The following is a 27,243-nucleotide window of genomic DNA, read 5'->3' as shown; positions in this document are numbered from 1 at the left end:
TCTACTATAAACACACAAATACAAGCAAACTAACCACGTAGCTCCAGAGACAGCAGCTTGAGGTGGGATGAAGCAAGGCTCAATCTGACCAAAATTTATACAAAACTAAAAAAAGCACAACTAAAAGTATAGTTCCCAATCCAAACCCATCATCGAAGGCAGAGCTACTTGTTCGCTGAACTGAAGGAGTGCTAAACATGCGAACAGTAGGGAAGAAGGTAGAAAGCAGCTGCACAAGGACCAACAGTAAAAGAAGCACAAGCACCATTACAACATAAAAACTACCACCATCTGAGTCTCCTGCTTCAAATAGTGGCATAACAAACTCTAGCATAGAGAGCAAAGTAGGACCAAAGATCACCAATCCTAACACTCCCACCATTAGAGATGGTACTAATGGAGATGGCCCCTTCCTTCTCATCGGTCTCCTAATCTTTCCAACTCTTCTATTTTGTGGGGTTTTCAAATGCAAAGAATAATCTTCTCGGCAGTTAAAAAGGGAGCTGTGTACTGTGAAAGTAGATGAGTTTGTTGAAGATGGACATGGAATTCAAACAATTTGATGATCCTTTTCTTTGGTTATTTGTGTTAGTTGACCCCAGGGGCAACTGTCCTTTGAGTCTATCCAATCATTCTCTTTGTTTGTATTACAATGGAGGTTAGCTGTCAGGCCAACCAAAACCGGAAAATCAGAAGGCAAGTGAGTTTTTTTATGGTTTTCTCCAAGGATGTTAACCAAGGGAACTTTTCATTAGTAAGGAGTTAAATGCTAGAATATTTATGAAAAAGACATTCATTAGTAATCGATGCCTTCGAGGCGAGACAAACTTGATAATTTTAAACAATAACATGATATAAAAACATAAAAAATTAATATAATTTAAAATTTTAACAAAAATTATATATAAATTTAATAAAAATTAAAAAATATATATGTTTTATATTCTCGTATTGATATAAATTTTATCACGATATTTTTTATACATATTTAATATGAAATAAACAAAATTCATATACATAAATTATTAAATCTACTAACAACATATCTTTCATTACGACGAGACTAGTAACCTCTATCAAGTTGTCCATATCAGGTAAGGAAAAAACACAACTGAGAGATGCATTTAAATAATACAAGGTACTACCATTCATCAAAAGGATTAATACCTAAACTCCTGTTTGGTTGAAGCTTAGCTTTCATTCTCTATACATACGAGTTTCAAGAGTTACCAAAGGAGCATTACTTACCAACCATGGATTTTTAATCAGAAGGCAAGTGAGTTTTTTAATGGTTTTCTCCAAGGATTTTAACATGGGAACTTTTCATTACTTAGGAGTTAATTGATAGAATATTTATGAAAAGGACATTCATTATTAATCGATGCCCCAAAGGTGAGAAAACTTGATAATTTTAAACAATGACATTAAAAAAAAAACAATAAAAAAATGACAATTTAAAATTTTAACAAAAATTATATATAAATTTGATAAAAATTTTTAAAAAAAGTATTTTATATTCTCATATAAACAAATTTTAACACAATAATTTTTATATTTTATATGTATTTAACATAAAATAAATAAAATTCAGATAAATGAATTATCAAGTCTACCAACAACATATGTTTCATAATGACGAGAGTAAAAACCTCTACCAAGTTGTTCATATAAAAAAAACACCTGTAAAACGCATTTGAATAATGCAAGGCACTACCATTCACCAAAAGGATTAATACTTAAACCCCTGTTTGGTTGAAGATTATCTTTCGTTCTCTATAAATACAGGTTACAAGATTTACCGAAGGAGCATTACTTAACAACCAAAAGAAAGCAAAAAATGGCATAGACTGCAGATCACCAATCCCCTTACAGTTGGCATCAACTGATCATGTACCAGAGCTAATCTTGGTATGTGGCATCATTCTTAAGTTCATATTTAACCTAATGATTATTATCTTTGCAACGGAGAACCAAAGTCCTTGGTACAAACCATCCTCCCCTAGACCTTGCCCAATTATAACCACAAATATTTGACAAAATGTAATTTTAGGAGTTCCGTGCCCCAAAAAAGGCTTTCAACTCTTTTTTTTCTTTTGGTCTATAATCACATAGAAGTTCAAATTTCATCATACCAAATCCTAAATTGGGTAATGAACAAATATATTCATTAAAAAATATAGATACAGCTTTGTTGACTAAAAATGTAGACTGAAAAGATTCCATACAATGCAATTTTAGAAAACAGTGCAATATTCCTATATAGGATACCAAGGATAAGAGTGACGACCCCGTCCTTGCAAGTAAATATGCTAGCAAATTCAACACAAAATAAACAAAGTTACAGGTGCAAGTGCATGCGTTCAGAACCAAGCATGCAAAATAGATTTCTTCACCAGGATCAGGATGCCGTGCCACGCACCTAGTGTTGTCTACACAGAGAGAGAAAGAAAAAGGTGTAACTCAGGTGTGCGTCATTCGGGCCAAAAAAAGCAAAGCTTCATCACACTTTATCAGACAAAAGTTTGTTACATCTAATCCCGTTAAATACCTAATTAAGACACATTAATGGTATGCTGATGGTACCTAATCATACATACATATAGAGAGAGAGAGAGAGAGAGAGAGATCTACCACTACATCACTCAGCCTGGCACTATGAAACTGAGACTGCACTTGCTATCCTGCTCTATCTCCTGCAACTAAGTTACAACACTGTATACAAACAAAACAAATATGCTTGGGTCCAGCTACTATAACACTCTAAGCCTCAGCGATCAAGATGGAGGACTATACTTAAGATGTTGCTCGTAGAAGTTGATCAACTGGAACAGATAAAAAGAGAGAAAAGAAGTGCAAAAAGTGTTAGCTCTTAGAGCCAATGTTAATTGACTAGGAAAAAGGTCAGGTAAGATGATGATCAGTTACCAGAAGTGGATTGTTGGCTTTAAGATATCTGTTGTCCACCATAACCTCTTTTCCATCAGACCTGTCAAAAAATGCACCAAACAAATTTATCATCAACAACAGAAACTTCAAGTACAGCAATAAATTTGAGGACTCTCAAACAACACAATCACGTCTAAAGATTGACAAGCTGCTCTTCCAATTAAAATCAAAATTCAAAACCCAGAACTTTCACTATTCTAACAGTTCATATCACAACAACAGTTCCTGTCCCAGAACCCACTACTCACTGTTACAGCAGCATTAATTTCTCATCCAATATACAATTCTCATGGCTGAGAAAAGCTTCATCTTAAATTCACTAACGTACAAAATTCTCCCAAAGCCAAAAAGATTAGTCTCAATTGTGTCATACAAAACACTCGATACCTTCATTTGAAGGTAAGAATTAAGATTACCGTCAGGCATCAGGCTACACTTGGACCAACGTAATAGCTCAACTTGCAATTTGATTCCTATAAAACAAGTCCACACATGCTGTATGAACTATATTAAAGAAGTTTGAGAGAAATTTCAACTACCAGTTCTTAGATAATTAATAATCACCAATCTTTCTTCAATAAAAAAGGCCCCAAAAGTGCAATTTCCTATCTATCATGCTCTATGGATGAAATCCATTAAAGCACGCTACATTTTGATATCAGTCTTGTCACGTCCAAAAAGGCAACCCAATCACCTACTTGGACTTTAATTTCAAGCCAACATAAAGTTATCATTCTCTTGGAAAGATCTTTCAATGTCAACCATGAAGAATTTACATTCTCCACTGATAATTACACATGGACACAGAAGGCAGAAGCAGCCCAAGGTTCTTAATGAACTGTGGTACGTTGTCCCAAATTTTAAACTAAAGACCAAGCCAGAACTCTCGAAGAACATTATTTTCCCTCACATTCCTTTAGAAAAGGAAAACATGTTGATGTTTTCTAAGAACAACATAGTCAAATACATGCACAAACAATGTAAAATGAGCCAAGAACAACTAAAGCTCTAAAGAGTAATATGAAAGTACATTTAAGTGTTAATACATCAGAATATAATAATTTACACAAGCAAGAACCACACTAAAGAACTTTTTTAGAGCAATTAAATTTATCATTATCTTTATGTGCAATATTGTTGAAGTTAGAAGTTTCGGCCTAAAAAGGTACTTAGCAATATGTAGATAAAATTTCAAGACAATATAAATCGTCAATTAAGGTACAAAGGCAAGAAGCTATATACAGAGTGTTTTGCGAGCTATTTGCATTGAATTTACTTCTAGATAGAAGAGAAAAACAACTGTAACAACCTAAGAAAACACATCATCAACTCAGATAGTTATGGAACCTAATATCATGGCAAAGATTGGCTGTGAGATTCATTAGATGCAAAAGTTCTCCTTTTGTTTCTCCGTTAAAAAGTTGTGCACTTATCACAATAGTAGATTCTATTTTAGCTTTTTGTTTGGAAGACAGAAGCATGGAGAATTTTTTATCATATGAAATGATGGTTGCATTAGAGTTTGAAAGCAAACCTGATTGCCAAGAAGGTTACTGATACATCTTGAGTGTTGTCTGATACAGAAGTTGAAAAAACTACAGGCTTGAGGATCTTGGTTATGACAGGTACATTTACAGAATTATCGATAAGATGCCTATGACTCAAACCATCTGCTGTTAAACCAAGATTTTCAATTCCTATCTGCGCATCAGCAATTCCATAGCCAACATGGATATTTGGTGTTGCAGTTTGAGTCAAATTGGATCCAGAGGGAGATTGATCTTGTTTAAACCTCTTCACAGAACCAGACTTCCTTCTTTTGGCCCCTATGCGACGATCACTCTGAACCGATTTCACATGATCAACCTTTGGTAGCCCATTGGCAAGGCCATCACCTTCAGAAGCCGTGCCTCCTTGGAACCGTATTGCAAGCTTATCAGCATTGACCCCATTGGAAGATATCACTCCTTTTAGCTCACTAAGCTTCGTATCATAATCATTTTCATCCTTCCTCTCTTCAATTTGCTTTGAACCATTTGTAGAACCATTCTCCTTAACTCTGTTAGATTTTTTGACATTTTTTGCATTTCCATTACTCTCTCCCTCACGTGCTGGCACTGTAAGCAGACTTGAGGCAGAAAGAGTGGCAACGTCTGAATTGTCAAGAGGAACCAAGGGAGACTTATCAACGACATTGACTTCAAGACCAGTTGCATTATATGTAGAAGCAGAAGAGCGTGGCTGCTTCTTCTTGGACTGTATATGAGGACCACCATATTTGCGTTTGCGCTTTCTATTGTGCTTCCCCAAACGCAAGCTTCAAATCAAAAGGAAATTAAATACATATTTGCATGGAAAGGAAAAACAAGCTGTAAACACCTTATTTGCCAAGACAGTCGAGGATAAGTGAAAGGTAATGAAGGCCAAAATGTTACTTTAACAATTTATACCCTTTTTCTTATCCAGAAAATGGAAAACTATTTAACTCAACTAAATAGTTAATAAGTCTTAAACTAATTTGACTATTTGCCATTAATAACACTAATAACAACAACGCTTGCTTTGGCTACTCAATAATAAAGCTAGTCTAAGTGAAATGAAACAACAATAAGGAATAAACACATTGTTAGCAAACAAAGTATGCTTTTCTTTAACTTACCTAGCAACCATACAAAGCAAAGGATGATATGAACAATATAGAAAGGGAATCAAGGAATCTTACCTTTCCTCGAATGCATCTATAACATCAGAACAAGACTGGAGATTCTCTAATGGCTCCCATGTATTTGCAGTTTCCGGCCATCCACGCCTTCAAAACATGATAAAAATAACCCAAAATCAATAATTTGGATTGCCATTTTCTTAAGTAAGCTAATAGCTCATAAAAAAATTAAAGAGAGACAGAGAAAGGGTGCTCACCATTTGATGAGATACTGAAGTTGGCCCTATTGTACACAAAAACACTCATAATTAGATAAAATAAAGATAGAAAATTAAACTTAAAAGTAAATAACTGAAATTAAAAAAAAAACCCAAAAATAATTCAAAAACCCCATTTGATAGCCTAACTTTGGAAACAAAAGAACCAAAAACAAAGACCAAAAAAACTATAAAAAAAAATCCAACCTTTCGAACCCTTTTACGACGAATAGCTTCAATCTCAAAGAATCCATCATCAAGCTTAGTCCTTTCTTCTTCTTTTCCATCATCATTTTCTTCTTCTTTTCCTTCTTCTCCTTCTTCTTCTTCTTCTTCATCTTCCTCCTCATCTTCCTCCTCTTCCTCTCCTTCTTCCTTCTTTTTCTCCTCAAGTCCTTCACTTTCAACTATTTGATTCCCACTCCCTCCTCTTTTCTTCTCTTTCTCGCCACCCCCTCCTCCTCCTCCTCCTCCTTCCTCACTCTGTACTACCCTTTTCCTTCCTCCTTTCATTTCTTAAACAAAACCCAAAAACCCAAATGAAAAAAAAGAAACACAAAGAAAAGCCCTTCCCCTTTTTTTATTCTCCCTCAATGAATTTTGAGCAGGGAAGTGAGAAGTGGGAAACAAAAGGGTGTTGTTTTATTTGGGGAAATATTGAGTTGGACCCGAATTGACTCCGACCCGGATTCTATATGGAATCCTCCCAAAGTCTTTAAAACTACTTTTTCCTATTTTGGCCATCTTCTCTTTGCCGCCTTTGCTTCCGCGACAACTTATTCTTCTTTATCCTTTTTAACTTCTTTAAATGTAACTTAACAAATTTATTTATTCTTGAAACTTCAGTTCTTTAATCAAAATACGTGTGTTGAACTAAATATTTGTGTTGATGTAATTTCTGATCCCGGTGAAAGAAAAGTTCGTTGGACATTAAATTAAAAAGTATATCATATCATGAATAAAGTAAAAGGATATCAAAAATAATATTTTAAAGCGTATTTTAACGCTCCAACTAATAAATCACGGGACATAAAAATACAAAAGTTAAAAAAACAGCACTGCTAAATGCACTTTTTTTTTTACACCTTAATTTTTTGTAAATAAAATTATCTAATTACCATTTTTTTCGCACAAGTTTTTAAAAATAAATTTTTTAAAAATTTTAAGTTTTTTTAAAAATTTATTTTCGAAAGTTTTAAATCGTATCAAAATATTTTAACATAAAATCTTACAAAACTAATACGAAATTAAACAAAAAAAAATGAAAAAACAAATAATTTACCTTTGATTTTATGCTTTTTTAAATCCAAATTAATTAAATTTTTAAGTGCTATTTTACTTTTAAAATCTTCAAATATTTTTTGTTTAATTTCATGTTTAATTTTATAAAATTTTATGTTAAAATGTTTTGGTAAGTTTCAAAATTTTCAAAAATAAATTTTTGAAAAATCCTAAAATTTTTTGAAAATAGGTATCCGTAAACTTTTAAAAAATTTTAAAAACTTATGTAAAAGAAAAAAAATAGTTAAATAATTTTACTTACAAAAATTTATAAAAAAATTAGAGTATGAAAAGAAAATATTGGAAGGCATTTAACAACACTCGGTACAAAGCAAAAAATAATATAAAATATACTCCAATAAAAATATTATTAATGTGATTATTAAAATATAATAATTTGAATGTTTTATTAAATTTTTTAAAGAGTGCAAATATGTAGAGTAAATTTCAAAAATAATTAATAAAACTTACCCATAAACTAATTGTCCTCACTGTTGTCATTTAGCTTTGACATATTCCAATGTCAATCTCAATCGCTTAAATTGATTCTGTTTAAATTAGCAAATTCTTTTTCTTCTTTTTATCTTTTTCCTTTTATGCTTCATTATTATGAAATAAAATTTAAATTTATGCTTTAAAGAAAAAGCTGGCTTTGGCCAAATACAGAAAAGAAAAAGCTGGCATTTTGCTTATATGATACAGCTTAGATGTGATTACTTACTGCATTATCCCTTTGTTCTTTGATTTAAACAAAACAAAGTAGAGTGATCCAATTTTGTACACTTTATAAACTTCAATGACAGCTTGTGTTGAGATGGATTACAATTTGGTGACAAGAATGGCTTACCTATAATATCCTAGCCCAAATGATAATTTGACTAAATTAATTTTAAAGTCTATCAATTTATTAAAATATTAATTAGTAAAAGAAAAAATGGTTGAATTATTAAATAAAAAAAAAATCTAGCTATTGTGAAATAGAAAAGAAATATGAGTACTTTTTTTTCATCTTCTTTAAAGTTAGAGAGCATGAAAAATTAAATTCGAGATTCAAAATCAAAAGATACAATGAAGTTAATCTCCTAAAGGTGAATATATATAGTATTTTTATTTTAAAAAAATATAATGTTGATTGTTATTAAATAGAATTAAAGTTTTAAGAGAAAAACTAAGAAAATTATGAAATTTTTCATTAATCTTTATGATCTATTTGGATAAATTATTAGGCTTTGTTTATTTCATGTTCTTAAGATTTATTGATGATTATTGAATGGAGTTTAAATGTTGAAAGTGGGGATTTGAATTTTAAAGATAGAAGGAGAAATTATATTTTTAGATAAGATGCTATGATTTGTAATAGTGAATCAAAATAGAATTTTGTATTAATGGATCGATTATTGATATGATCATTATATATTGTTGAAAAGCCTGTTGAATCTACTTTTCTGATGAAATAAACGAAGTCAAATTTGAGTTTTCTATGGAGAGTTGTCTAATTTTTACTTTAAGGATATGCAAGTTGTAAGGTAGCAGCATCATGATTGAATTATGAAAATTGTTTTAATTTTTACACAAATATTTACAGATTAAGCCAAATATGTTTGGAAAGCTTATTGAGTCTATTTTCAAACAAAATAAGCGGAATTGAATTTAGAGTTTCCTATGAATAAATACGTAATTTTTATGAGAAGATATACAGGCTGTTTGACAGCAATATATAACATGGATTGCAAAAATTGTTATAATTAATCCACAAGGAATCACGAGATTAGCCATAAATGGTTAGAGAGTTTATAGAGTCTAGTTTCTAACGCATTAAAAAGATTTAAATTCTGAGTTGTATATCTCAAGATATGATTGTTTTAGTGAAAAGAAACGCAAGCTGCCAGAATTAGTTACTTGAGTTAATTCTTGTTTAATTTAATTATTTTGGTATAAGTGGTCTCAAATGGGTTGATTAATTACTGTTATGTTAAAATTATCTTGAATAGATTATTAATTATTTAAGGAAAAAAATTAGATGGTGGAATCAAAATGAGATAAATAGAATCTCATACACTTTACTTATTTTTTAATCTATGTATATATGTATGTTTCTAAATGAATAAATATTTTATTTTATTATTTTCGATGTATAAAAAAAGGATCAAGCATATAATTTTTTTGTGTTTCTCTATATAAACAATAGATCATGCTTATGAATAAAATGAGAAAATGATTTATGTTTAAAAAATAATTTTATGATAGTTACGTTTTTACATCATTGGGAAGTGGAATCATCGACACCAGAACTAGTTCTATGATCTTGGCTAACGGGTAATAATAGTTAGCAAAGACATGATCATACACTCTGGCTAACAGGTAATAGTAATTAGCGTAAAAGCCCTCGCTACCGGATTATAATAGTTAGCAATGATCATGATAATGAAATTGTCGATACAGCCAATGTCACGAATTATAATAGTGACTGTAACTAATGATAAACGAATTATAATAATGATTTATGATGATGATGATTTATGATGATTTTAAACATTGATCAATGATTTGTATGAAATATGTATTTGACCATAATTTATGATTTATAATTGATGAATTGACATGTTTTGACATTGATTTATGAATTTTTGAAATGTTTGACAGAATGATGATCTTGAAACGTTTTGACATTATGATTTGATGACTATTTTGAATACTCTATATGATATATATGAAAACGATATTTGATCTAATAAGGTATGTGAACCTATACTTACTGAACCATGATTTGCTCATTATTTATTTTTTTTTTTTACAAATGATATGAATGTTAAGTATGATCAATCTTATGAAAAGCTAGAAGAATTTAAGCATTGGAGAACTACTTAGAGAATAAGATTTATGAAATATTGTTTTTTTTAATTGTAATACTTGACATTAATCCTTTGGAGACTTATTATCTAGATATTTTATTTATTGAGAACCTTAATTTATTTAAGAATTATTCAATGATTAAGAAAAAAAACTTCATATTATTTTAAAATTTTACTTCAAAGTAATATAACCATGTTGTATTTTGATCTCAAGATGTAACATCACCACTTCACCCTCCATCCTCCATCCACTGCCTCACAGCTAACACTGTAGTCTCTACTATTTTTCTTCCTCCTTTTCAGTTCAATAACAAACAAATCAATGCAATAATATATGTGCCATTGCACCAACAAATTAACACAAAACGTGTATAAACAAGCAACCACTATTCACTCATTTTGGTAAGGGACAATGGTAGCATAATACCATGCCATTATGCAGCACTTAATTACACAACACTATAAATATCACTTTAGTTTCTTAACAATATGATCTGGTAAGACTAAGATCGAATTTACGTCGAGCCTTCAACTGGTTGGGATTGGTAAGTTCGCCGCCTTAACTGAGACTGTGTAGTTGGCTGTTGTAAAAAGATTCTAGTTGGATCGTTAGGGTCAACATATCTGCAAGAAAAACAGGGAGAACCATTTAGAGATAAGCTACTTAAGAATTCGGTCACACTATAGTGTGATTGATAATTAGGCCACTTACGCATGTCTCATCACTTCATCAACAGGAGTTTGTGCTGCTTGTAAAGGATCCACAAGAGGTTGGGGTCCGGGATTTACTTGTTGATTATATTGTCTAACTGAGGAAATCAAGTTTAAGAAAAGTGGAACGAAGGTTCCACAGCCTCCTTCCTTGAACAAAATCTTGAATGAATGAGTTGAGTAGAGAGCCCTATGCCCATTTTCAGGAACTACCTAGAATTTCATAAAATCGAGACATTCAGGAACTGCTAAAAATTCTGCCATGAGTTACCAGCAGAAGGGTTATTCCATTTTACTTACAGGTTCCACATGACCAGAAATGTTGTTGCAGTGAAATATTGGTTGGTTAAACTTTTCATCATGCACATAAAGCTGAAGATAGGAGTATAAATAAATATATGAATCAGTCTCAAAAGGCAGGAGACAGTAACGATGATACTCAACCCAAATGATTGAACACAAAGACATAGAATAGTTGCAAGTTCCAACAGCAGCAATGTATGCCTGCTAAAGGCTCATATGCTCAATTTCAACCTTAAGACGGCTTTTACAACTTTAGACCATTGGAGAATGAACACAAAGAATGGTAAAAGATAGTTTTAGAAAACAAAACCGAGAGCAAAATGATTTATATTAAAATTTAGGGGTTATAAACTTATAATTTGCAAACATTGTTGAATGTTGATTACCAATTACACTTTCAGCTATTATTACGTACTGAAACCAGGGAAATTACTCATAGATCCCTGCCACAAATCATTCAGTATTAGCATTCCAACATATAAACTATGAAGCAACAATAGCGAAGGAAGCTCTAGCAGGTTGGTTGCCATAGGAAAATTGGATGCCAGGAGGTAAGTCATACAAACAAGCAAAGCTAAGCCATATTCACCATGATTGCTAACTAGTGATTTGAAGTTTAAACCAGAGAGAAATTTCAAGGAAAAAAAAGAAGGAAAGATAAATAATGAACGATGTAATCAGAGCCTAAAGAGAAACCCAACAACCCTGAAGAAGGGATATAGAAAAGGCAAGTCTGAAGCTGGCCAAACTATTAAAGCATGAACCCAAAATTAACAGGAAGGCAACATTCATGGGCAACAAGGAATTGGTTCGATCGGTTACTTCGTTTGTCTCAACAATAAGATGCCTTGGGTATGACGCTTTGAGCACCAGTGGCCTCTCGTTGATGCTAATCTAAAACCCCTCAGCAATACCTACGGCCCTGACAAAGGATTGAAGCAGCCAATCTGCCTCCAAATTCTATAACTCAGAACAAAAAAAAAGAAGACGTACCAATGGCATATCAAAAGCAAAGAAATTCCCAACAGGATGACTTGCAACAAAGATCATCCTTATATTGGACAAGTAAATTGTGCCCCTTGCCTTTACACAACCTCCCTGAGATCTGAAAAAGATAACAAAACCCCATAATCAAATTGAACCAGGCCTGCATCTTATTCTTATCTAAAACCCCTAAAAATGAAAATTGAAGATTAAAATTAATAAGGGCACCCGGGGATCTTGTCCACTTCGAATTCAACACCATCTCTGACGAGAACGAACATCTCGTTGGTGAAAGGAACTGGCATACCATTTGGGAATAGCTGAGGATTTAGGGCCATATTTTCCTTCTTTTTTCTGATAGAAAAATTACAGAATTACAGCTTTCTGGACTTGGTTTTGGAGGAGTTGATGTGCGTATTTATACGCGCAGTTTGTTCATTGATTCTAACGTGTTAGACTGCTAATTTTAGAGAATGCTATAACCTTCACCTCCAACCGGAAGTATGAAATATAGGGATGGGTTAAAGTTGCATGAGATATGAATAAATTTTTAAAAGTGATTATAATAATTATATGAATCGGATTTTTATACACCTTTCATACTCTCTAATGTATTGCCATGTAAACAGAGTTATGGCATTCTAAGCCACTTGTTTCTGACGAAGTACTTTAATTTCCTGTTGAATTATTGTACTTTTCAAAATTGACAACAATCCCAGATATTGAATCGAACATAATCTTCATGTGAAAATTGTGTAACGAAATGGAAAAAAAAAAAAAAAAGGTTGTTATTGCTGTCTGAATTTTATCTTTGGTAGAAAAAAAAAGTTGTGAAATGCTTCATTCAAAAAATATTTCTGTTTTCTATGAACAACCATTTGTAGGCACCACCTAGAAGCCCCTGGCTAATGAAAAAGAAATAAGTATTTCGTAAACAAGCCTTTTGATCCTCAACTATGCATGCTAGAAGGTTCATCAGTAACCTGAATCCTCGATCCTACTAGGCATATGAAAGCAAATATCGCTGCAGATGTTTTGTTCTCTTTTTGTTTTTTAACGTCAGAAAGGCACATGACTCAATTTGCCGGATTCTTTCTCTGCTTAAACCCATCGACTCCCCGATTTCTTGCAAAGTTTTCATCCTTCCGTCCTCCATTCCAAACCTACATCTGATCACTTGCCTCTCTCTTGGACTCAGACTGTTCAACACCTTCTCCAGATCCTTCTTCATGAACTGCCTGTGCAGGATATCTTCTGTCGTGTCTGCTTCAGGATCCGCAATTACTTCCTGGACAATATTAACAGTCCCATCAGAAAGCAAAACAAAATCAAATTGCACTAATGATTGCAGGTTGAAAATGGGAAAAAAAAAAAGAAGACTAATTGCCAGATTTGAAATAGGACGGACCGAAGGTTTGAGATTTTGGTTGATCCCAATCTTCTGATCCAGAGATCTCGGAGCTTTAGGCGTGAGTAGAACGGCAGTGAGCTTCTTCATGGAGAGCCCTGTTGCCTCTGCAACTTCTTCATTGTCAGGCTGTCTTCCATTTTCACTGTACAATTGCTTTCTAGCCTCCTTCACTCTATATGTTGCCTCAACCATGTGAAACTGTAAAGCCAAAAAAGTTGAAAAAGCTATCAGATTTGATGCATTTACTTCAATAATAACTACATTTATCATGAAATCATTCACCCAACATGACAGTAATTGGTAGTATCTTATTTATCATAGACACTTCCAAATGGCAAATGCATTTAGGTCCAGAACACTATAGAACTTACTGGCAGGCGAATTGTCCTAGAGTGATCAGAGAGAGACTTCCGTACTGCTTGCTTAATCCACCAGTAAGCATAAGTTGAGAACCTGAAACCTTTAGAAGCATCAAACTTCTCAGCACCTCTTACAAGGCCTCGGCATCCTTCCTGTGACCCAGCAATATTCAGACATTAAAAGCATGAGGTAAAGCCACTCTTTTGCTCTCTCTCTCTCTCTTTCTTTCTTTCTTTTTTTTTCACAGTTTCATCCTCATGATAAACTCAACTTGTTCAGCTACATGTCGGAGATCACATACCTGAACAAGATCCTGGATATTCATTCCAGCTCCCCGATAATTTTTTGCAATTGAAATAACAAGCCGTATGTTGCTTTTAATCATTTTGTCCTTGCAAAGTACACCATAATTTATGCGCCTCCTCAGGGTCTGTGGATCAACTCCAGCAGCAGCAGCCCACTGTGCAAAGGTTGGCTGTCCTCCACATCGCTCTGCAAGCTCCTCCTGGAGCCTTTCCAGTTTCAGTAGGTCCTGAAGTCAGTGATAAGAGAAGAAATTAGAAATTTACAAAATGAAGAAGGTAGAAGAAGTACACATCAAAGTTTTAGTTCATAGTGCAACATAGGAAGATTTAATAATCTTTTAATAAACCATTTGGATAAGCAAATCACAACATTGATGGTCTATGATGCCCAGATAACACAAACACGTAGCAGACAAGCCTTACATTCAGAAATCTCGGGAAATTCATGGCATTATCTCGGTTAAATATCCAAGGTAAGAAATGCACACTCAGTGACAGATTAAGTGGTTACAGGAATGTTATCTCTCTAAGATTCTTAGTTTACCAATATGCCTTTCAAATTATCATACCTGTATTCCTTCCGACAACTCAAGTTCTTCATTAGCAGTGAGAAGCCTGGAAGTACTGGTAGTCCCTCTAAAGTAACGCAATGAATCAGAGTAGTCTACATCTTTTAAAGCACCACGCCTTTTTTTTTTGGTAGAACCAAACTTCACAGAAACAACATTGGCAGCAGCTTTCTCTGCTGCTCTTGTTCTTCTGGCTTTTCGTTCAGGTTGGCGCTTTGACCTCACTGCTATACTTCTGGATAACTGTTCCTCAAGAAGTTCAAGTTCTTCATTTGTTGGCTCTAGTTCATCAGATTCTTTTGTGGAATTTTGTTCTGAATCATCTTCTTCCAGTTCACTTTCATCTGTGAGGAAATCTCCAGCAATACCAGCCCTCTCTGCTTCAATAAACAGAGCCCACTTGGATGTGGAAGTATCACTTGCAGAAAATGCTGCAGATTTCATTTTCGTTTTTGAAGAACAGTAGTTCTCAACCATCAAGGCAGCATCTTTAGCAACCTTAAGAGCTGCTTGTGCAAGAGCTACTGCTTCAGCAGCAGCAGCAGCAATTACAGCCTCATCACTTGCAAGAAGATTTTCAGTTGCTAAAGTTGCTCCAAATCTTGCCTGCAGACACACCAAAGACAGTGAAATTGTAACTGTGTCACATACATTATAGTGTGACCTCATAACAAGTACCAAAATTCTGTAGTAAATTTCGATTCTTATACTAAGATTATTCAACCAGAAACTACGATTCTAAATACAGGCCCAGATGATAAGGCAAATCAAGACAACTGCCACTGAGAGTGATCTTCAGAACTGACAATATGGCCAGAACTCAGTTTCCCAGAATGAAGAAACACAAAGAGGAGTAACCTATCATCCAGAGATTACGAATTTGCTCAATTTTTATAAAATCACTCAGAAAACAGAATTGCTGGAATAAAGACACCCTTAAATGGGTCTAAAGCAAAACCTATGCACTTCTAACCAAAATGAAATTCCTTGAGAGTTACAGGCTCATTGTCTAGCATGATCTTCATATGAAATAGACAATTCAAAAGTTTATCTAGAGGCAATGAACTAGATGATGGAATAAAGCATGTCTATCTCATAAGAGCAATTGAGAATACCCTACATCTTTTTCACTGAAATTCTCAACTTCATATCCTCAAATGAACAAGACTGACCTCTGAGGGCGGACCAGTTGCCCCTATGTATGTCCATGATCTATCAGCCACAACTGAATTTGGGTTAGCTTCAAAAGATGGTAATCTTAGCTTCTCTACATCAAGCACTGCAGTTGTCGCTGTCGATGTTGATGGTGAAGTAGTAGATAAAACACATCGTGCCCGGAAACATACAGATTCTTTATGTTTTACTGCAGATTCAGCCAATAAATCTTAAAAAAAAAAATAATAATGACAAACGATGCCACTACCAAATAGGATAATAAGTATACAAGAAACATTGCGAGCCAATGAATTATAAAACTTTAAAGCTTTCATTTAATAATCATACAAATAAGTACTACAAAATTGTATCCAGGACCCACTAATTGAGGGGGGTGGTGCAGGAGGGGCACCATAAGTATTGCACTCAAAAATACTAAAACTAACTTGTAAAAATACTAAAACTAATTTGTAAATGTATTCTAAAGATTCAATCATATGAATGACCGCCAAAAATAAATCCAAAAGTGGAGAATGCTACTCACAACTAGCACAAAAAGGCAAAGCGCTCCAATTTCACTTCTAATTAAATAAAGTCTCTAACTTTCAATCCAATATAAAATGTAACAACTAGCCTTCTCAATTTTAAATAAAAACAAATGCATTTATGAGTAGTATCAATTTACCAAATTCAAAACCAGTACAGAAAGCAAAGCACACCCAGTTTAGTTCTGATTGAATAAAGTCTCTAACTTTCAATCCAGTTTCTAAAAAAAACACATTTATATAGCAACTAACCATTTGAATTCTGATTAAACAACGACATTTTTTGGTGTGAAACTTACAATGGTGAGAGTGGTGAGCTCTGAATTGGATAGAGAAAGTGTCAGGTTGGCACTTGAACTGTGGCAATAAACAAGACATCCTCTCCTTTCCTCTTCACTCTCCTTCCTGCTTCTCACTGATAACTTAACTTAAAAAAAGAAAGCAAAAAAAAAAAAAAAGGTAAATTTTGGTTTTTTCTTCAACAGCCCATTGATATGATTCCTTAGAAGAAAAGAACAAAAAAGAAAATGGGTATTATGGAATTGTCTCCAGGAAAAGGCAAGTTGAAGGAAATAAGGAAGGACAAGAAGAGAACTGAACAAAGAAGTCTGATAGATGGGCAATGGGCGTGCTGTGATAAATAAGTGGATAAGGCGAAGAAGGATTGCCAGAGGATGAGAGAAAGACGGACAGCAGACACGAAGCCCTTTCTAGCTTTTTATTTTGGGTTTTTTATTTTCACTTCATTATTCCCAAGCTTTTCATAACATTTATTATTCTAGGATAAAAAAATAGATTATAAATTATTTTCATACAAATTTTATAATGTTAAAAATTTTATACTTAGAAAAATTTATTAGATTTTTAGTTATATAAAAAGGTCATATTATAATATAAACCCCTTGTTTTTTTCTCTTCAATATAAAATTTTCAAATTAATTAAAATTTTGAGTCTTTTAAGTTAATTATTTAATATTAAGTAATGCTAAGGGTTATTAAAGAAAATTACTAACCATTTATATATTATACACAGTATTAGTCCAATTGATAAAGGAAAAAGTTTAATTGTCTTATTGAGAGAAAATTTTTGAATATACATGTATTTGTTAAAATAAAAAAATAATTTGGAGATAACATCGATTGTATTAAAAAATAATTTACAAATATTTTTCAAAATAAAAAAATTCAATGCTATTATTGTTTGATTAGATGATAAAGATACAAAATATTTAAATAAATCCAAAATTTATCTCATTTAATTCATACTATCGGAATTAAAAGATAATATTTAAGAAATTCAAATCTTAATCTTGTAATTTCTTTTTTTTTCACACACAATGATTTCCAGTTAAGATATTATTTTCTGAAAACAAATACCAAAATCTAATAGTAATGTCAATTTTCATGCGGCTGACAGGCCTTGATGTTCATGCAAGCAAGTTTATTTTGGTGTTTGAGAATCATAAAAGATCCTTTTTAAAAATTAATCTAGAAAATTGGAGAGCACCAAAATATATATATGAATTCCTTTTAAGAGAGAAAAAAGTTGATCTCTTTCATTGAATGCAAATTACAGAATTTGTCTAACTGAAAAACACATAAAACCTTGAATCCTACCTTCTAAATTAACCCAACTGAAAAAAATAATAATAATAAAAACCATCATTAAACTTGAAAACTCTAAGTGGCAGCTGATTGCCAATGGTTGAAACTGATCTAAACTGCTGGTGGTGATTTAGCTGCCTCCTTATTAGAACAATACTCCTTAATCATAGGAGCCAAAAATGGATTGTTGAATTGATCGAAAATTGTATTCAAGCAATCCTCGTGCGTTGCATTAATAGCAGCACAACAATCTTCAGTAGGGTCTGAGTCTGAGGAAAGACGTTACAATATCCTCAAGGCAGGTTGCTTGTGACGTGAAGGATTCGAAGCACTTGTCGTGTGGTGCCGCAGGCGGTTGGCTGGGAGGCAAAGGTGGAGGAGCTTGCCACCGAAAGAACCATTGCAAAAAGACGTTGGGTGATGCTGGAGTTGACGGCTCATCGTCTGCTAGGCCTTGGCTGAACAGTGTTGCTGAAGTAGCCAGAACAAGTAGCAGGGCTAGTTGTACTTTCTTCATGGTGAAAACTTGAAATTGAAGTTTGTGATGCATAAAAATGCAGTTTGGGTGAGGATTATATCGAAGAAAAAAAATTTAAGTATGTTTATAATCTGATTACTTTTAATTTTTTAAAAAATCAAATGATAGATATCATTATTATTTTTTTCTTTTGATTTGATAAATATCATTATCTTTCTTCCAAAGTATTACTAAATTAAAACACTATATTACTAGATTAACGAATAATTTTTAAAATTTAAAAATCTTCAAAAATAAATATCTATATTATTGTGTTTTACTGACTTCATTAATGATTCGTTTCTAAAATTTAAGAATCTTTAACAAATAATATCTATGTTGCTGTGTTTTATTGTATTAGACTCTTATTCAAATTCAAAATTTGATGCGTTGATAATATGTACGATCAGTTGATTACATTTTTTTTTGTAAGAATTTTGTAGTTGAAGCAAAATGAAATATAAAATAGGAGAAATGGAGTAATTAAATTGGACAGTGGAAGGATCGTGAGATGGCAGGCTTGAGATTTGAGAATGAAACCTCAGACACGCCTGAGAATAATTTTGAACGATGAGATGAGCATCTCTTCCAACTCGAACAAATTAGACCCTACATTTCCAGGGTAGCTAAGAACTCGAAACAAATTATCTTAAATTACACTCAGAAATTGGCAGAAACCGTTTCTGATTGGTTTTTGGAGATTATTACCAACGATTTGGTGGCTGGATCTTTCTCATAAGTCATAAGCAATTGTGAAGGAATAAGCTTCCAAGTATGGATTAAATTTTATTTTTTTTTAAATGAAGAACCCTTAAATATTTGAATTCCCTTTTATTATATATAAGAATAAGAGAAAAAAAAATTGATCCCTTTTATAAATACAAATTCCAGAATTTGTGTAATTGAAAAACATATAAAATCTTAAATCCTACCTTCTAAACTTAAAAAAAAAAATCCTAAAAGACCATTAAACTTGAAAACTCTAATTGGCAGCTGATTGCCAATGGTTGGAACTGATCTAAGCTCTTGGTGGTGGTGTCGCTCCCCCCTTATTAGAACAATGCTCCTTCAACTGACTAGCTACATCTTGGTACCGCACAAAAATAACATTGAAGCAATCATCCTGGAATAATTCCTTAACAATAGGACAACATTCTGGTCCAATGTCGGGTTTGCGGATCACGAAAGAATGTAGAATATTTTTAAGGCAAGTTTTATCTTTTCTGAGGTATTCCAAGCAGTTGGCCACCTTAGGGTCCTGTGGCGGCACCTCTATGGGGTCCTGTGGTGGTGAAGGAGATGAATCCCAAGGCCTAGGGAACCATGGCCAAAAGAATTTGATTAGTGTAGTCGGGTGCTCATGATCAGCAGCTAGACCTTGGCTGAACAATGTGGCTGAGGTAGCTAGCACAAATAGCAGGGTTAGCATTTTGCTCTTCATCGTTGTCGAAATGGAAATGATAAAGCTTGGAAATGGAAATGATAGGGCTGAAAAATGATGTTGTGATGTATGAAAGTGATGCAAAAGCTGGTATTATCTAGGTTTCGTTTGCAGAAATTGATTCCAGAAAATATTTTTTAAAAAATGTTTACATTTTTTAAATTGGTAAAAATTTTCTATTATTTGGACGATTTAATAAAAAAAATTTTATTATTAGGTTGTTTTTTGAAAAATCTGTTTTTTTTTTTTTTTCAAATAATATTAATATAACTTTTAAAATATTAAAAATTATTTATTATTAAAGTATGTTGAAATTATTTATTATTAAAATTATTAATATTCAAGAATAATTATATTTAATAATAATATTTAATACTAAAATATTATATTAATATAAAATACTTAAAATAAAACTATTTATTATTTTTATATTAATATTTTAAAATATTTAAATAGTATTAGTTTTCTTAAAATATTATTTTTATTAATATTAAAATATTTATACTATTAAAATATCTATATTTTTTATTGAAAGTATCTATTATTAAATCAAAACAAAAATTTTTATTTATATTTATTATTAAAATAGTAATATAAATACCATAATAAATAAAATATAAATTTATATATTTTAAACTAAAAATAACAAGAAATTATAAAAATATTCATATTAAGAAAATAACATTATTATATTATTTAACATTAATTATTAAATTAATGAAAATATTATTATTGTTATTATTTATTATTAAAATAATATTAATACCATTTATTATTGAAATATTAAAAAATTTTATGTTTAACAATATAAAAAATAAAAATATTTAAATTTGAAATATGAAAAAACTTTTAATGCTAATATTTTAATTTTTTAATTAAAATTATATAAAATATATTTATTAATATAATAATATTTCAAATCAAATCAAATCAAATTAACTTCAGTGTTAAAATATTGTGTTCAAAATCATATTTGAGTATAATTATAAAAATATTTAAAATTAAAATATTAAAATATTTTTAATATTAATATTTTAATTTTTTAAGTAAAATTAAATAAAAATATTATTTATAAATATAAATATATTTTAGGTCGGGTCAAATTAAATTTGAACTTAAAAAATCATGTATAAGGTCTGACTTGAGTAAAATCATGCTTAAGCACATTGATAAGTAATTATATTTGTAGACAACTATTTTTTGAAAATTATCTTTCCCTTTTGAAAAAGATAAGATAATTTTTAGAAAAATTGTCTCATTTTTCGTTGACCAATAAGTCATTTTTCGTTAACCAGTCAGTTATTTGCCAAATACTTGAAAATGTGAAAATTATTTTTTAAAAGTTATTTTCTATAAAACAAATGGAGTTATAGTAGTGGAAATATTTGAATACATTATTATTTTACATTTTAATAAAAAATGGTAGATTAAATAGCTAAAACCATTATTTAATTAATTATTATATTAGAAAGGAAAATTAAAAATGCTAATTTTGTATCTTCTTTACATAAAAATGTGAATTTTAAAAGTATTAAAAGTGATTAACTCAAATATTTTATTTAAAGAAATTACAAAATGTTAAATTCAAAATCATGCATGTGCAACCTCTTCGCACATTTTTAGATTATGACATAATTTCTATAAAAAAATATTTTATTAGTTTATTATTAAATTAAAGAACAATCATTTATTTTAATTATCAATTAATTTTTATTTTGTTAGACTCTATTAAAATACAACATATATAAGCCATAAATGTATCAACTAAATCAATTATCAAAATTATCCTTGAGTTGATGATAGAAGAAGCAATTGTATATGTTGGAATTTGCATTTGAAATTTACTTGATATCATCTTTTATAATTGATTAAATAAATTAGATAAATTAAAAACTTTGTGTTTCATATGATTTCACTTTTGAAAGTATATACAAGACTTGTGTTTTGTCTAATTTGACTACTATCGAATTGTTTTCAACCTTTACTAGTTTGTATCAATGTGAAGCAATTAACTTCCAAGAAAAGATTAAAAAATTAGTTGTTTTTGTTACTGTATGTGTAGACACCCACAATCTGTCTGAGGGTCTATAGTTGATTTTTGTTAAAAAATAAAAAATTAATTAAAAATGAAAAGGCTAAAAAAAAGAGAAAAGTGGTTGAATTTGGGAAGGTCTAAATTTGGGCTATTTATATCTTCACTGAAACGACGTCGTTTTGGAGCTTCATAAACCCCAGGATCCACGCGTTTTACCACTGGACGACCCGACCGGAGTGCTTGACTTGCTTCAACCCGCATCCCTACTTTTGGCTACAACCGAGCCGAGTCGTGAACCTAGCCGCCAAGTTGATCCTCCAAGCCATCTTTTAACTCTGAAGCCGAGCAATTTTTTTTTTTTGGTATTTTTTAATTTTATTTAATATTTTATTTATGTGTTTTTTCTTAGTTTTTTTATGTATGATTAAATTTGAAAAAATAATAAAAAGTAAAAATAATAAAAATTTTGGGAATAAATATTAATTATCCAATGATAGAATTTATAAAAATTTCAAATGGTAAATTTTTATAAAATTCCTATGTGAGAAATTCTATCTAAATTTGTCTCAAATGGTGGAATAATTTAGATAAAGTTTCAATAACAATAATTAATATTTATTTTCAATCCAAAAAAAAATAAAAAATATAAAAATTTTGGAATTAAATGCAAATTACCCAAGGATGAGATTTGCTAAAATTTCAAATGATAAATTTTCTAAGAAATCTTTAGGTGAGAAATTTTCTCTAAATTTGACCCAAATTGTGGAATAATTTAGATAAAATTTCAATAAAAGTAATTGTATTATTTTTCAAATAAAAAATTTTGGTTGAAAATATTTGATAATTATCCAGTGATGAAATTCTTAAAAATTTCAAATGATAAATTTATAAGAAATCTCTAGATGAGAAATTTTCTTTAAATTTGTCTCAAATGGTGAAAGAATTTAAATGAAATTTCAATAAAAAAATATTTTTCATATTATTTTCTTTCCAAAAATAAAAAAAATTTCTAAATAGGCCCAAATGGTGAAAAATTTAGAAATTCTGGAAAGAAAATATTTCTAAATTGACCCAAATTGTGAAAAGTTTAGAAATAAAAAAAAAATATTTCTGAATAGGCCCAAATGGTAGAAAATTTAGAAATTAAAAAAGAAAAAATATTTCTAATTTGGCCCAAATTGTAGAATAATTAGATATATTTTTAACAAAAAAATAAATAAATCTTTTTCTGACGACGGAGCATCTTCAAGGAAACAAATGGATCTTTGAATACTCTTGATGTGATAAAATATTTTTAAAAATTCTAACAGTTTGATGGAAGAATCTTAGAAATTATTTTCAATATTCAACATAAAAATTTGAAACAATTAGACTCAAGACCTTAGGATAAATTTGAAATAATATGGTACCATTCTTTGGATGGGCATATGGGGGTGCTATAACTTTTCTCACATGTAACCGAACTCACAAACCCTATTCTGATTTGTAAACCCGAACTTATACTTTTAGGAACCCTTAGTCGAGCTTAGAAGCTCCTTAAAAGGATAGATTCCTTAGTTGGCCAATCACATCTACATAAAAAAGATTGGTGGTAACTCCATCCATTTTATTAAGTCTAGCTATAGATTTATGGATCTATATGTTATGACAGTTTGGCGACTCCACTAAGGACGCTAGAGAGTCAAGCCATAATTTTTGAATTTATCCTATCTTTTGGTCTAATGGTTTTAAATTGTAATGATTTATGTTATTTATTTTCTAACCTTTTTTAGTCTTGTATTTTATTTTTGGGGCATGAAACTTATATGTTTCTTCACACACACTATCACATGCATTTGCATTACATGAGCTCTATACCTGAGCTTTGTCCCTCTTAGGAGATAGTAAAGTACCTACGTTATCGTGAGATGATAATCTCCGCAATGACTAGTGAAATACTCTCACTCAAATTGTATCATTTCCGTTGATAGCCTGTAATGAGTGAGGATTAGAATGCTTTACTAGTCTGTGATGAACGATGATGTAAGAAACAATTTGAGAACCTTTAGTGGTCAAAATTATCTAACTCTGCATATAGTTCACCCCTAAAAGGCTAACCTTAAGATAGAGCCCTTCCTACCCAATTGATAGATATAACTCAAAATTAGGACATAAGAAGAAACAACTTGTATATTGCTTATCTAACCATTTTGTTTTGTATGCATCTACATCACTTCCATATCATTTCATTCTATGCATCATTTTCATATCATTTCATTCTATGCATTATCATATCATCCTATGCATTATTTTCATGCTCATGTTTTAACATTATCATTTACATCATTTTCATATAGGGAATGTTTGCCACATCTCATACCAACATCCATGGAAGTGTATGTTACATGCATTACACATAAAGCATATCATTTCTAATCACACATAAGGCATATCATTTCTAATCATAATTATGGTATTCAAAGTTCAAAGATAGTTTCACCAAGCAAGAACTCCACTCACTAATATAATACAAGGGCTCGAGCCAGACAAATGAAATAAGAAAATTTCAATCGTCTCGAAAGGATAGAGAAAGCTTAAGAGAAGCTAGAAGGGGAGTTGAATAAGATTTTGAAGGTTTTGAACAAATTAAACAAAAAAAAGGTATAAAAGAAAGCCAACAAGACCATCCCTCACAAGAGAGGGATGACCCACTGTACCCACCTGATTTTGGGCCACATCAAGCCTAACCCACACAAGATCCACCACTGCAATAGTTCACATATTCTATATGGTATACAAATCCTGAAATACCATTAGCCTTAAACTCGAAAGCAGTACTAGAGTTATGTAAATCTTATTTTTACTGAGAAGGCAGTAGAATCAATATCAGTTCCTAATTTGGATGACCCAGATGAGAAAAAAAAGATGAAGCCCAAGGAGATGGAGACTTTAAAAGCCTTAAAAGCTAAACAGAAGATAAACTTGTTGAAGAAAGGCTGCGAGCAGTAGAGGGCATTAGTTTTTATGGTTCGATAGATGCTGTTGGACTCTGTTTAGTCATAAATATGGTTATTCTTCCAAAATTCAAGGTTTCAAAATTTAAAAAATACGATGGTACAAAATACCCAAAGACCCACATTATCATGTACTGTCAAAAGATGGCAACCCATGCTAATAATGAGAAGCTATTGATACATGTATTCTAAGATAGTCTTACAAGCTCTACTAGATGATATGTCTAGCTGGATAAAACCTGTATTCGTTCTTAGAATGATATAGCCCATGCTTTCATTAATCAGTATCAACATATTATAGACTTAGCCCATGATTGTTTTTTTTTACAGAATATGAAAAAAAAATGACTGAATCATTCAAAGAATATGCCTAGAGATGGAGGGATATAACTTCTCAAGTGTAACCTCCGTTAATTGAAAAAGAGACCATGATATTATTCGTCAGCATTTTGAAATTCGTTTATTATAAAAAGATGATAAGAAATACAATAAAAAATTTCATCGACATGATAATCTCAGACGAAATCATTGAGAATGCCATTAAAAATGGCAAGTTGAAAGGAAGGAAAATCAAGAATGCGCTAGAGAAGAAAGAGACTGAAGCTCAAGCTATGAACTTTGACAAACAGTTCAGGGGATATCAACTCTATCCATCATAAAGTTACTCTTCGTACTATCTTGCTGTGAATAATATCTCACCTTACCCTTACCAGCCATATCCACAATCAACTTAACCACAATCCGTCTTTCGAATACCTACACCATCTTCCAAGCCTAACAACTAAGTAAGAGATTTAAGGAGATCTCGAGATAACCAAAAAATGGCACATATTAACCCTATCCCTATGACCTATACTGAGTTATTTTCAAAACTGGTTAAGAACAACTTGGTATCTCCAGTTATTCTAGAACCATTAAAGTCATCATATTAAAAATGGTATGATGCTAATGCAATGTGCGATTATCATAATGGGAATGTAGGTCATTCTGTTGAAATCTGCTCTACTTTCAAACATAAAATGTAAAGTTTGATCCAAAAAAGCTTAGTGAGCTTTAATAAATCAAGGGGATAAGATGTCAATAAAAATCCTTCACCTGATTACACATGGGCATCATTTTGAGAAGAATATTAAGGCTGGTTGGAAGCTACTTATCATTCTAGATTTTTTTATAGTAATGTTAAGAATTCTTTTATACAATAGGATTTAAGTTGTTATCATTTTAATAAAAGGCAAGGATAATGCATTTCATTACATTTTCTCTTTCATTCAACAGTTATTCCATGCTTTGTCACCTTTCATAATTTTTCATTCTTATTTTCAAATTTTAAATAATGAATGTTTAGATAATGATAACAATAATTTTAAGATCTAATTTTGAGAACTCATTCAGATTGATTTGAAAAGATTATGTGAGCAAAAAAAGCAAGCAATTAATAGATGTGAAATAGGCATGTCATGAAGATGTATAGTCTATTATAAAGATTCATAAGCTTATTTTTGTTCAATAGATTATTTTCAAGGAAAGCATTCACATTTGATATGAAAAATTGTCATCTTTCTTTTACCATTTGAAAAATTATTTATTGCTACCCTTTTGAGCCTATTATGATTTTTTTTAAAAGAATCCTGACCAAGGATCACCCTTCACACTGGGGATAATTTTTGAAAAAAAAAGGTGGCAAAAGATCATAAAAGATTTCAAAAAAAAAAGCAAAATGAAAGAAAAAGAGAAAAAAATGAATGCCATACATGATTTGGGGTAAAATAATGAGAGTCTTTGTGTAAGAAATGAGATAGAAAAAAGAAAAAGTAGTGAAATGAAGTGGAAAGGGGCAAAATGCCAAGTTAATTCAAATGATGAGAAATGATCCTTTAGTTTTGAACCCTTTAAACACATGTTTTGAGCTTATTTTTCATGACCCCTCACTATGGCCTACATTACAACCTTTAAAAGTCTATTTGGATCAAATGTGAATGCTCGAATTGAATGATCATATGTTGGGTTAAGGCATACTAGTGATGGAATGACAAAATCATGCTTTATTGCTCTAGAGATTGATGTAGAAGATATATCAATAATAGGTGAAAGAATGAAAAAAAAGAAAAAATAGAAAAAAGATGAAAATAAAAGAAAAAAACTCAAATTGAAAACTCGAAAGGGCAATTTAGGTAAAAAATCTCTAAGTTGAGAGTTAGCCACATAGAAGAATGTTAAAGACATCTAAAGATCCCTCAAAGTTGGAGCAAAGCTTGAAGAGCTCAAAATAATTTTGACAGTCAATGGAATAAGTTTTTGAAAGAGAATACTG

At 31.3% G+C, this 27,243-nt stretch overlaps 3 protein-coding genes across 7 annotated transcripts; all 3 read right to left on the bottom strand.

Annotated features, from left to right (window-relative positions):
* Positions 1–2,143: 2,143 nt before the first annotated feature.
* On the bottom strand, positions 2,144–6,668 carry LOC111276971 (chromo domain-containing protein LHP1). 3 transcript variants are annotated; one of them, XR_016343603.1, is made up of 7 exons: positions 6,073–6,668; positions 5,866–5,891; positions 5,669–5,755; positions 4,481–5,263; positions 2,926–2,986; positions 2,632–2,822; positions 2,144–2,429 (listed from the first exon to the last, which is right to left on the bottom strand). XR_016343603.1 is itself a non-coding variant. In XM_022862977.2 (6 exons), the coding sequence occupies exons 1-6, from the start codon at positions 6,376–6,378 to the stop codon at positions 2,361–2,363; spliced, it is 1,332 nt and encodes a 443-aa protein (XP_022718712.2). In that variant the 5' UTR covers positions 6,379–6,668; the 3' UTR covers positions 2,144–2,360. The 3 variants fall into 3 exon arrangements, 2 of the variants coding, with proteins under 2 accessions (XP_022718712.2, XP_089619928.1); XM_022862977.2 differs by lacking the exon at positions 2,632–2,822; XM_089763802.1 differs by lacking the exon at positions 2,144–2,429 and having other exon boundaries at positions 2,479–2,822.
* A 3,700-nt stretch (positions 6,669–10,368) lies between these two features.
* On the bottom strand, positions 10,369–12,535 carry LOC111276972 (UPF0664 stress-induced protein C29B12.11c-like). Of its 2 annotated transcripts, XM_022862979.2 has the most exons (5): positions 12,225–12,534; positions 12,006–12,117; positions 11,010–11,081; positions 10,711–10,922; positions 10,369–10,622 (listed from the first exon to the last, which is right to left on the bottom strand). In XM_022862979.2, exons 1-5 carry the CDS (start codon positions 12,332–12,334, stop codon positions 10,514–10,516), a joined length of 615 nt encoding a protein of 204 aa, XP_022718714.2. In that variant the 5' UTR covers positions 12,335–12,534; the 3' UTR covers positions 10,369–10,513. The 2 variants fall into 2 exon arrangements, with proteins under 2 accessions (XP_022718714.2, XP_022718715.2); XM_022862980.2 differs by lacking the exon at positions 11,010–11,081 and having other exon boundaries at positions 12,225–12,535.
* Positions 12,536–12,771: 236 nt separating this feature from the next.
* LOC111277778 (RNA polymerase sigma factor sigB-like) lies at positions 12,772–17,080 on the bottom strand. Of its 2 annotated transcripts, none has more exons than XM_022864195.2 (7): positions 16,641–17,080; positions 15,814–16,004; positions 14,642–15,247; positions 14,069–14,299; positions 13,779–13,919; positions 13,405–13,605; positions 12,772–13,284 (listed from the first exon to the last, which is right to left on the bottom strand). In XM_022864195.2, the coding sequence occupies exons 1-7, from the start codon at positions 16,717–16,719 to the stop codon at positions 12,997–12,999; spliced, it is 1,737 nt and encodes a 578-aa protein (XP_022719930.2). In that variant the 5' UTR covers positions 16,720–17,080; the 3' UTR covers positions 12,772–12,996. The 2 variants fall into 2 exon arrangements, with proteins under 2 accessions (XP_022719930.2, XP_089619927.1); XM_089763801.1 differs by having other exon boundaries at positions 12,780–13,284; positions 15,814–16,025; positions 16,641–17,044.
* Between the last annotated feature and the right edge of the window lie 10,163 nt (positions 17,081–27,243).

The sequence above is a fragment of the Durio zibethinus genome, chromosome 7, assembly GCF_047325235.1.
Source record: "Durio zibethinus cultivar Kanyao isolate XHJ-2024 chromosome 7, ASM4732523v1, whole genome shotgun sequence".
In the NCBI taxonomy this organism is placed as follows: Eukaryota; Viridiplantae; Streptophyta; class Magnoliopsida; order Malvales; family Malvaceae; genus Durio; species Durio zibethinus.
The sequence above is the reverse complement of the archived record's forward strand: the minus strand, read 5'-3'. Positions and strand labels throughout refer to the sequence as shown.

Bases quoted from the DNA above. Each gene is read 5' to 3' on its own strand.
- LOC111276971 (XM_022862977.2), bottom strand. From the start codon at position 6,378: ATGAAAGGAGGAAGGAAAAGGGTAGTACAGAGTGAGGAAGGAGGAGGA. The intron at 5,264-5,668 runs GTAAGATTCCTT...TTTGATTTGAAG, and splicing joins ATAGATGCATTCGAGGAAAG to CTTGCGTTTGGGGAAGCACA. The intron at 2,430-2,925 runs GTAACTGATCAT...CTCTCTGTGTAG, and splicing joins AAGCCAACAATCCACTTCTG to ACAACACTAGGTGCGTGGCA.
- LOC111276972 (XM_022862979.2), bottom strand. From the start codon at position 12,334: ATGGCCCTAAATCCTCAGCTATTCCCAAATGGTATGCCAGTTCCTTTC. The intron at 12,118-12,224 runs GTGCCCTTATTA...TATCTTTTTCAG, and splicing joins GAAGTGGACAAGATCCCCGG to ATCTCAGGGAGGTTGTGTAA. The intron at 10,623-10,710 runs GTAAGTGGCCTA...TTTTTCTTGCAG, and splicing joins GATGAAGTGATGAGACATGC to ATATGTTGACCCTAACGATC.
- LOC111277778 (XM_089763801.1), bottom strand. From the start codon at position 16,719: ATGTCTTGTTTATTGCCACAGTTCAAGTGCCAACCTGACACTTTCTCT. The intron at 13,920-14,068 runs GTATGTGATCTC...GCTGGGTCACAG, and splicing joins ATATCCAGGATCTTGTTCAG to GAAGGATGCCGAGGCCTTGT. The intron at 13,285-13,404 runs GTCCGTCCTATT...AATATTGTCCAG, and splicing joins ACCAAAATCTCAAACCTTCG to GAAGTAATTGCGGATCCTGA.